At 41.9% G+C, this 11,118-nt stretch overlaps 2 protein-coding genes across 2 annotated transcripts; one reads left to right on the top strand and one right to left on the bottom strand.

The window, feature by feature from the left end:
• Positions 1 to 713: 713 nt before the first annotated feature.
• spi1a (Spi-1 proto-oncogene a) lies at positions 714 to 4,013 on the bottom strand. Its single transcript, XM_041938403.1, has 5 exons — positions 3,802 to 4,013; positions 3,299 to 3,392; positions 3,044 to 3,228; positions 1,836 to 1,995; positions 714 to 1,298 (listed from the first exon to the last, which is right to left on the bottom strand). Exons 1-5 carry the CDS (start codon positions 3,826 to 3,828, stop codon positions 988 to 990), a joined length of 777 nt encoding a protein of 258 aa, XP_041794337.1. The 5' UTR covers positions 3,829 to 4,013; the 3' UTR covers positions 714 to 987.
• A 1,121-nt stretch (positions 4,014 to 5,134) lies between these two features.
• Positions 5,135 to 7,536, top strand: tmem276a (transmembrane protein 276a). The gene is made up of 4 exons (XM_041938402.1): positions 5,135 to 5,771; positions 6,203 to 6,316; positions 6,424 to 6,561; positions 6,719 to 7,536. Exons 1-4 carry the CDS (start codon positions 5,369 to 5,371, stop codon positions 6,964 to 6,966), a joined length of 903 nt encoding a protein of 300 aa, XP_041794336.1. The 5' UTR covers positions 5,135 to 5,368; the 3' UTR covers positions 6,967 to 7,536.
• Positions 7,537 to 11,118: the final 3,582 nt, after the last annotated feature.

The raw sequence follows: 11,118 nt of genomic DNA, 5'->3' as shown, positions 1-11,118 counted from the left end.
AGGCACTAGATAAAACAGTAAAGACAGCACCCGCTGAAGATGAAATATGTTACAGCATGTTAAAACAAAGTCTGGAAAACTATTAAAACTATATGACAAAGTGGGATGAGGGAGGAATGCCTGGGAGCTGGAAAGAAGCAATAGTCATCCCAATAAGGAAACCTGGAAAAGATAGCAACAGGCCTGGAAACTACAGACCTACTGCCTTGACTTCACACATTTGTAAATTAATGGAGCGCATGATAAATGAGACCAGACAGGCAGCTCTATGTCGATGCTACAGTATCTCCTCAAGGTGGCAGTAATGCAACATCGTGGATGTCAGCTGCCTTAACACCTCAAAGAAGAAGAAGGACAATTCTATCTATCTATCTATCTATCTATCTATCTATCTATCTATCTATCTATCTATCTATCTATCTATCTATCTATCTATCTATCTATCTATCTATCTATCTAGTAATTTGTTATTTTTCTACTTTCTATTTATTATTCTTGACGCTTGTGGTGCTTGTGTTTTTTTTTCCTTTCTTCCACTATGTTTATTGCCATGTGCCATACATTATAATAAAATCTGCTTGGCAACAAACCTGAATCTGATTCTGTCGCTTTTAGCTAATTTACATTTTTTTCAGGACTATCTGTCAGTTCATGGCTCTTGTCTGTGATTCCCAGTGGTGGATTCGGTTCACTTGAGTAATTTGACAAAAACAGCAGAGTGTAATATTTATTTAGACACGTGTAAAAAATTAACTGTCCCTGATGTTTTATTATCCTTTAATCGTCGTACACAGACACAAACACACAAACTTCACTTGAGTCTGGAACGAAGCAGTTTATATGGAAGCAAATGCCGTACAGGTTGTACATCACAAATAAATACGCAAGAAAACTTGGTAGAAAAACTAACTTAAATTGCAAACAGGCAAAACAATCTTGGCTAGTTTAGTGATTTTAGCGTAATAACAGACAGCATTTGCTCCCTCATCAGTGAGGATACTGATGTAGGTAGAGGTTCCTCAGCACCGCCTCACTGAACTGGTACGTCAGCTTCTTTTTCACTTTTTTGATCTCTCCAGTTTTACCATAGTTCCTCAGAGCTCGGGCCATCTTTTGGTAGGTCATTTTTTTGCGGTTTCCTTTCTGAGTACCCCAGTGGCTGGCCAGAACTTCTTTGTGTTTTGTGGAGAACTGGAAGATGCCCTTGTCCTGGTCCACCCACCAGATACTGTCACTCATGTCTCCCTTTCTTAGCAAGTCCAGGAGGAACTGGTACAGGCGGATTTTCTTCTTGTTGTCTGGATTACAAAATATGAGACTTGTTCAGACAGTTATCAGTTTTTCCAGGTTTCAATATGACTTTCAGCGCATTTAATGTCAGTAATAAATTTGCATTGGAAACCAGAGCTCTTTTTTCTTGATTGTTATTATTATTGTTGTAATTTGGTTTGGCATTATTGTTGTTGGTGTTATGTGTATGGTTACAAGAGGCTGTTGAAAACCATATTCCGCTTCTGATCAAAAGAGCAAAAGATATACAAAAATACATTAAATTTAAACGTATTCAAAAGCAGTTTACTGTATTTGACTGTAGGTTAAGTCGGTTTCACATACAAGCAGGTGTATGAGTGCAAATTGCTTTGGCAACTCCTTTAATGTTTGGAAAAACTTGCGAATTGCAAATTGACAACTTCTTCATCAGGTTTTCAGAGTGAATATTTAAAAAAAAAAAGCGTGCAGAGAAATAAATATCTACACTATCAGTATGTGGATCAGTTTGGTGCAGTTACCGATACTGGATGATATCAGTCCCAGCTCTCACAGGATATACTCACTAGTGTCTTTCCTGTAGGAGGAGTGGTCTTCAAACTCATCCTCCCCATCTGATACCTCGAGCAGGGGACTCATTTCTCTTTGCTCCTCTTCTGAGTAGTAATGGCCGGGCGAGGCAGGGGGTTGGTACTGATAGCACAGGGATGGGGCGTAATATGGGATCTTTAGGAGAAATTTTAAAATGTGTCATGAGTCAAGTTTACACAAAAGAGTGATAGAGCTGAGAGTGGTTTTTTGTTTTGCAGTTAATCACGGCCTGACATTTTCGTTTAAACCCAGTCATTGTTCTAAAAGAGGAAGTAACTCCGCCAAAATAGAACTCAGCACTCAGCAAGACCACATGGTGTGGGTGACATTTCGGTGAAAACATCCCCGACTGTCCACATCATGCACTGTACTTATAGAGACGAAATTATTATTTTTTGGTTTGAAAGGATCTAAATCCATGATGTTTCATGTTTCCTGAGAGTACACTGTGCTGTTCTTACAGTCACAGCAATAGATTTAGTCTGAAGAGCCCTCTCTGCTCTGACCTAGAATTCAATTCTGGAGCTCATTTATGTATATTGACAATAGAGCTGAAATTATAACTCGATTACACAATTTACATAGAATTAATCAACTATGTTGTTAATCAATTCCAGCTCCTAAATTGTGAATGTTCTTTGTCATGTTCTTTTTCTTTGTCTTATAAAAGAGTAAACTAAACAGCTTTGGTTTGGATAAATCAATCATGATTTTTCACAATTTTCTGACACTTTATGGACTAAACAATTAATCAAGAAAGTCACTGACAGATGACGATAATGATTTGTGAACAATCATTAGTAGCATCCTTACTTAACATTTTAATTTGCCACTATTTTTACTCAAAAGGGGGAAAATGCTGTGTTAAATTTGTACCAAACCAAAAAAGTAGTAAAATTAACAAAACCCTTATTGTTTTTATGCTTTAGTTTCCGTCCTTCACTCATAGGAAATATAGTGAGAAATATAACTGACTGTGTGTGAATCACATAATGTAGCTTTTTCATCAGTGCAGAACATCACTGCAGCCTACAAATAATAAAAACTGACCTTGCATTAAATTTCGGGAGCTTTTTCCTCCTTCAGGATGGCAGTTTTGCTTTGGCACGTGTTTAAAATCACGTGTGAAGCTGTTGTGTCTTTTCACACCAGTCCGGTCATGCGTTTCTGCACACGAACTTACTTGTGGTGACACAGAGAGAGGGCCGAGCGGTGGGTCCAGGTGAAGGGCCAGGGGCTCGCTGCTGTAGCGGTAGGGTTGCGTCAGTTGCTGAGGAGACACAGACTGGAGCTCTGTGAGATGATTCACTGGAGAACCGTCAAAGTCCGCTGGCTGGAGGCGCTCAGAGTGGAAGGTCCATCTATGGTCTGAAAGTGACACAAAGTATGAGGCACTGTAGTGTTGCAAGCTCATGCTCTTTAAATCCAGCCTCCTCACCTTCATAAATCTCCCCCACGTTAGTGAGGTAGGGGTACAGCTCGGCAGGTGGTCGATAGTCCTCAGGTTCATTTGGAAGGATTTCCTCTGAGGCCTTTTAGAGGAGAAAAGAAAAGATTTTGTAACAGAGACAGTAAGTTTGAGTCTCTTTTTCAAATGTGGTCATTAGTTGTTCCACTAGAATTACTTTAATTTGTTTTACATTATTTTAATTGCTTGTAATAGCGCACAAAGACAAGCAAATGAGTAGAATAACAGAACAGACCAAGTCAGCAGGGCCAAAACACAAGTTCATACATATATTCATAAAAGCTGAAAGTGTAAGTCTTCCCCTTCTTCTCATGTTAGTCGGTCAAAGTTCCACCTTGGTGGCTAGAATTACCGGTAACTAACTTTTTTTCTTTTAGACACATAGAATAAACAGATGAACACACTCCTCAGTCCCCTCATCTGTTTTTTAAAAGGTAAAAAAAAAAAAGAGACCGTAAAGCAGTAACACTTACAGATGGCATGACATATCCGTCCATCATGTAAACAAGGCAGCATGAGAATCTTGGTTCTTGAAGTTTGTGATGAATGTTAACTTTTTCTTATTGCTTCACAGAGAGACACGCAACTCCGTCGAGCACGGACTTCACCAGACAAATGGGAACTGAAAGTGAGCAATAAGCTGGACCTGATGCAGTCTACGTTCATATCATCCAGTTGTCAAATTCAAGAGATCTGCTAGTTCCTGGTGGCCTGGTGTAATTTACAGTCTGAGCCAATCATATTTACGTGCCTTTTGCTGCATATTTAAGAGGCATGAAGTAACTCATAATGATTCCTCTTTTTTTTTTTTTTTAGAGTAGAATATAGTCACAACCTATCCATAATCATTCACACATATTCAATGATGTCCCCTTGTATGCTTCAACTTCCCCCCTCATTAGTTCCAGTGCTGTCCCGATGTGACCTTGGAGCAACATTAATCCTGCACTCAAGATAAAACCTAAATTGTTATTTCTCTGAGCTTCTCATGGTTAAGTGGAAAAAACATGCTTTCCTGCGCTCGCTGTGCAGATTTACCTGTTTTCTCACTGTCAGTCGCAACAAACCCCCAGTCAGATTTATTCATGTAGGAATTTTTTGAAGAGTTAGTGAACACAGGCGCTGAAACCAAAAGTGAAGTTTGGGACCGGGCTTGTTCCTCTTTTAGTTAGGCATTAGGGTTCATTTGAGGAAGTGTTGACCAAGAGAATGAAACCAGTATGTTTTGAGTGACATGTCCGGAGCTTCGGTGTCTCTCTAACTTGTTTGTGTTGCATATTTTTGCTCCGGAAAAGCGTCAAATGAAACTCAGGTGCACATATACATCTGTCATGACCAAAAATCCTGCTAGACATGTGACATTATCATCTAACAACTTATGTATATTGTGCTGTTTGTGGCTTAACAACCACTTTTTGTACTTGTACAGCATTCCACTGTATTCTTGATAAGTTTGGTCCCATTGGGATGGAAAGAAGTTACCAGAGGCAATATGTTGGATATGATGAAACCGCTTCCTGTACACCAGAGAGAGACAGCGAGGCCCTCTGTGGGCTTTAATATGGTGTCTTTCATAACTGAACACATCAACAGCAGCAGACAACAGCAGCTGAGGTGATGCAGGAAACAGAAACCTGCTTTAGTATCAAACTTTGGCCATCTCTCCCTACAGATCATGATCCACTGGAGGTGCAGGCCTGGGGCTTGTTGTGCTTTCAAATATTTGCTCTGTCTCCATCTACTGGAAAGAAATGTTGGACTGACCAGTATCTAGGCTAGACTGAGTTCAGAGGCATAGAGGAGACAACCAAAATAGCTCATCGAGGCCCAAATTTATTTATCCTCCGCCTCGGAATTTGGCTCTTTTCGGCGGTGGTTGACAAATCAAAGAAATGAGGGCTTTGGGGATTTATCTGCAGCTCAGATTTCCACGTACCGCCGAATTTCCTCCCCACCTCAAATACTGACAGCAGCAGCCAGGAGCGGAGTCCCGCTGTCCCGTGGAATTATCACGGCACCGAGGCGAGATACGCATGGAACATGGCTGCTATGAGGACTTTAACCGTGGCGGGTCTCTTTTTGGCGTTTTGCGCTTTGGGGCTGATAGCAATAGCGATCAGCACAGACAACTGGTACGAGACTGACGCGAGGAGGCACCGGGAACGCTGCAAGAATTATTCCAACAAAAGAAACGACCCCGGCTACATCTACACCTCCAACAACAACCTTCCACTTCGCATGTTGCCAAAGGAGAGAAATGTGGAGAGGAGGGGCTCCGGTGTCAGCGGCGAAACACTGCTGCGGGCCAAGCGGCACTTCTTGCCTCCTGCCCCGGCCATGGAGTCCCTCTGCAGTCGGCAGTACAACTCCACCATCACCGGACTGTGGAGAAAGTGCCACCGGGAGGGATATGACTTGGAGACGGAGGATTTGATCTTTAAAGGTTTGGTTTCAGGGGATCGTGCGTTGTGCTATAATGTGTTTGTTTTGCACATTTTTGTGTTGTTGCGTGCGCGAGGCGCTATCATTGAATACTTTGCGCACGAATGCGCTATCCAAGGTGCTGATGCTGCGCACGGACCCTCAAGGCCTACGCAGTCATAACGCGGAGTACAGTTACAACGCAGCCGACGTGTTGTTTTCCAGCACAAAGGGGCAAGCTGTAGTAACAGAAGCCTCGAGATGCGTACAATAAGCTACTCCACAATGGTGTGGGTGGATGGGTGGGTGGGTGGCGGTGGTGAGAGGGGGTTGGGTGCTCTTTTTTTTTGGGAGAGGGGGGGGTGGAGGGTGGCAGCAGAGAGCCTTGTGATATCCTCTTTATCTGATCTCGGTGCTTATTTGACATCCTCTTTGTGTTGTTTACATCCACAGGATTGGTTCCGCGCTGCACACCAATAAAATACTACTACTCATCATCAGTGCTGCCCAGAAACCTGCCAATCAATCTGACGAAGACAATAAGGCAGGATGAGTGGCACGCGCTCCGTGAGTTCCCCCTCTGTTTGTTTTTTTTTTCTTTTCTCTCTCATAATCTGATGAATTAATGTCGAGAAACTTCAGCAAACCCCGCCGCTTGTCCCTGCGCTCCGCAGACCTCCAGAGGATGACCGCCAGCTTCATAGGCATGGCCATATCCATCATCCTGTTCGGCTGGATCATAGGCGTGCTGGGCTGCTGTAAGGAGCATGATCTGATGCAGTACGTCGCTGGACTTCTCTTCCTCATGGGAGGTAAGATGCACTTTACATAAAGAGCACTACCCTGAGTCACCACAGAGGGGCAGTAAGGGCTTTGCTAATGAGAGGCTGGTGAGATGATGCATCAGTGGAGATGGAAATGGGTTGCTGTCGTGCCTGACTTATTTTTTTCCCTCTTCCTCCTCTGTAGGGACTTGCTGCATAATCTCCCTTTGCACATGTGTGGCCGGGATCAACTTTGAACTGTCCCGCTACCCCCGCTACATGTTTGGGATACCAGAGGACATCAGTCATGGGTACGGCTGGTCCATGTTTTGCGCATGGGGTGGACTGGGCCTCACATTGCTGGCTGGTTTCCTGTGTACACTCGCTCCTTCCCTCTACCCTCCACACACCCCCGTGGTGCACAAGCCCAGGCAGGAGAACGGCTGCGTGTGACAGGCCGCCACACATCTAACAGACACCTGTCTCATCCCGAAACGGTGACGAGCCCTGTTCCAGAGACAGTTTCACCCAGGGACTCAGAGCAGAGAGAGCCTTCACGCAGCTTGGCACAGAGGAAGCACAGGACACTGGCTCTCGCTCACATGAAAATGAAAAAGAGGTGACATTTGACTGAAGAAGATTTCAGTTCCTCTGGTGCTTTTTTCCGTCCCTCTTTATGAATGAACTGTTCAGTGTTATTGCTTGCTCTTCGAGAGGAGAATAGTTATACACATTTTTCCCCCCCTGTAAAATCTGCTAGTTTAAGAAGAAAAAAAAAAGAGAAAAAGAAACACTGGCAGAGTTCAATAGCACAACTTTGAAATGTGTATTGAAGATCTATGGATGTGTCCTGTCACATTTCAGAGGGCAACTGTGTATCATTATGTACCCGTTCAAAACAAGATATGTACATGTACTTTTTGAATTGTATGTATGCAGATGCATTTGTGTTTATTCAAGGGAAAATATGAGCATTAAGACCAAACTGTGTTTGAGGGAAATGTTTTGTTGTTCTTGAGGTCTTACCCCCATCGAAATATTTTTGAAAAATAAAACAGCCATGTAAAACCTTTTTTTTCTTTTTTTTTTTTTTTTGCCTGTGTGACACTCAACCGACATGATCTCAACTTCTTTGTGGTGGTCTTTTCTCTTGTAATGACATGAGTTCACTGGTGTGTCAGCAGGCAGAGGAGTCTGCTAATGGAGCCCAAACTTTTAACCAGCGGCTGTTTATATTCCTGTCTGTGCTACAAGGAGTCTGTTTAATTCAACCGCCTCTGAACTCTTAAATGTGCAACTGACCGAAGCTTGAGTCAGTGACCAGAAGCGAGTGACAAAAATAAGAAAAAAACAAATAAAACCGAACAGAATAAAATGAAGTCACTGTCTGCTGTGCATTATAGTGAAATAAAGCCTCCTCTAATTAACTTCAGTGGTCCATAAAAAAGAAATGAAATCCAGATAAAACTGCATCAGAGGCTCTCTGATCACTTTAACCTGACAAGAGCACACTGACGCTTGTGTTATGATTGATGACTGTTTTAAACATTTTATTCCTTTAACATCATGTTCACCGGCTGCTGTGAGCTGTAATTCCTTCCCACAACTTTTAGGAGAAATTAAGTATTTCTGACATCAGTTGATGGCTTCACTCATTTCCTGAGGTTTCTCCTTCCCTTAGCTCTGCTATGTATTGCTCACATTATATCTATTTTCTTCATGGACTGAAGAAATCCCTGCTGTTGGTTAAAACCATATTGGCCACTGGAGACTGTGTTTGCAAGTCATTTTCAGTTCATAATAAAATAAATGACATGCTTTGTATCAGTAATGCAGTAATATGCAAAACAGTTCTGAAATTAGACAGCTATATTCTTATTTCAGTTAAATATGGCAGTAAATTACTGTTCCTTATTGCTCATGAATGAGTTGTACAAATTGCAGACTGAAGGGAAAGAAGGAAACAGTTATTTACCTAAGTTTAGTATCACAACGGCCTGGAATAATCCATAAAAGTGAGGTTTATACAAACAAGATGAAGTATTTGCCGTAAAATGTAAATATAAATGAAAATTAATGAGAAAAAATGACTCTTTTCACATTGTTATCGTTCACTCTGTGGTAACAGTGACACAAAACACCTGCACCGTGTGTTTAAAGAGGAGGAACATGTCCTGCATTAAAAAGTAGTTGAGCAGCTCGGTGGTCTAATTACTCCACATACTCCTGGCTAGCTTAAAGTCAACAATGTGCTCAGTCAGTGTTTTTCATGTAAAACCTCACTCCGCAATGTCACTTCCAACTACGGCTGTCAGTGAACTGTAGTGGACTGAAAAGTACATATTTAGCCCTGAAGTGTTAGATAAGTAAACATGGTCAGTGCTTAAAAGTGAGCATGAGTGCAGCGAAATGCAGGCTATCTGAGCCGTGATGGGAAGTAACTGTAGGAATTACTGTACAGCTTTAAGGTACTTTAATCCGAAATATAATCATGTCAGAAATTATGATGCACAACTACAATATTACAGATTAAGATTCCCAGCAGTGTATAAAGTAATAATAATTGCAAATGACTGCACTTTTATTTATAATTGTCCCAACTTTTTTGGAATCAGGGATGTAAAACAGTTGTATATTGACAGGATTTTGATGCTCAGTATTAGACTGTATGTTGCAAAACATGGAAATTCATCTACATTTAAGTGTGAAAGTTCATTCATGGCGTTTGAAAGAGCAGTTTGACAAACCAGTCTTAACCCAAGTTCCACTTGCTTGTTTTTTCACAGAGCTTTCAATCACATCTCATGGTCTTCATGAGCGGATGGACTTTGCTCAGTGGCAGTTTTCTCAGTTATCACAGTTAGTCCACTGAGATGCTTTTGAAAGCTCCTGAAAAACCTCAGTTCCCATGTGTTGACTTGCTGATGAGCACCATGAGACGCGGTTAAAACTAAAAGCTAGTAAGTGGACCTTAAGTTAAAGCTGTCAAAATCTATAATTTTATTGTCATTAAAGTGTGATCAATGACCAGCTTGTGTCTTTTCTTCAAGTAAGAACTTAAACAGAAATCATTTAGTGGCAGATGCAGCTGCAGGACGGTAATGCTACAGTACTCGTAGCACTTGTAATATTCAGCAGTATTCATTGCATGATAATAATGGTGGGACCAGCAGCAGTTGTGGGATTCATATAGCTCTCATCTAGTTAATAATAGCACTACTGAGGCATGAGGTTTTGGGGCTTTGTGCTCTGCACAGAGAGGGATCAGCGAGTTCTCAGGTCCACTGCATTCCTGACCTTTCTTTGTTTGTCCTTAAAATATGTCAGCGAGGAGAGAATACATTCTTTGAACAGCGTGCTCGACTCTCAGACCTTTCCTCTTCTTGGCCTCTTGGCCTTGAAACCAATCTGCAGAAAAAAAATATTTTTTCCATAGGTGGAATTAATGATTTGAGCCAAAAAAAAAAAAAGAAAAAGACAAATGAAGTAAGATGAGTGGGTTGTTTCTGAGAGGGTTCGTGACCCACTCTACCTCACACAGTGGAAATTTTAACCAAATCTTCTAATCAAATCCTGCCTGTGCAGTGCCCCTGAAAATTAAGAGCCATATAGACATATAGGGTTTCTCCACACACAGAGCTCCTACAGCTCTGGGTTTTTGACGGGGTTGGCCCGCACTGTGCCGAGCTACAGAGAGCTGTTTTTAAAAAGGGGTCCCTCAGGGGAAGCTGGACTGTGAGGAAAACCAGACAGAGGAAATCACACCCAGTTGCGCCCATGGCAGCACATCTGGCTCCTTCACATCTGTAGAGACATTATCTCTGTAAAAAGAGGGCACGCTTATTGCAGTTACTGTGTGGTTGTTGCAGACGTTGGCTAGAAAAAAAGAGCAATTTAAATGGTAGTTAAAGATAGAAAATACACAGATTTCAAGCAAAGGCATTCCAAATATTGAATTTGGGGCACTGCAAATTAAATCAGCCCAACAGTAGATTAGTTTGTAGAGTTAATCTCTTTCAGGAATTCAAAACAACTTTCCTCCCATAAACAGTGTGTCTGAAATAAAGGCTATGTCAACACGGCAGAGGAGCACATCCAGTTGTTTTGTTAAGAGAATTAAACAAGCTGTAAGTCATTTTTAAGCAGCCTAATGACATCATCCGAACCAAGTCAGAAGTTCAACGCGAAATCATTTCATATCAGCCGCAAATTTTATAGATCCTGACAGACGAAAGAGCAGATAATGCCGAGAGTGGCTGCCTGCGGACAAACATATTTCATACTTGAGTCAATGGCTTCCAGATGGAGGTGGGAGGCAGTGACAGACTTCAGACGCCAATTAACCAGGGCCACTTGACGGGATGGTCGAGTCTGCCACTTGTAGTGCCAACAACAAACACGGTGACGTAAAGACTCGACAGAGGAGGGAAATCAAAAGTTCAGATTTCAAAGGTTTTCTATGTTTATGGTAACGTCAGGCTCCAAAAGATGGAGACGGTTTTTACAGCACAGCACCGGAAGGCCGCGTCTGCCACAGGACGAACGAGCAAAGTTTGCAGCACAAAGCTTTTGTTAAAAAAAAAAAAAAGAAAAATTGAGATGTGT

This window comes from Chelmon rostratus, chromosome 6 (genome assembly GCF_017976325.1).
Source record: "Chelmon rostratus isolate fCheRos1 chromosome 6, fCheRos1.pri, whole genome shotgun sequence".
NCBI classification, from domain to species: Eukaryota; Metazoa; Chordata; class Actinopteri; order Chaetodontiformes; family Chaetodontidae; genus Chelmon; species Chelmon rostratus.
The sequence above is the reverse complement of the archived record's forward strand: the minus strand, read 5'-3'. Positions and strand labels throughout refer to the sequence as shown.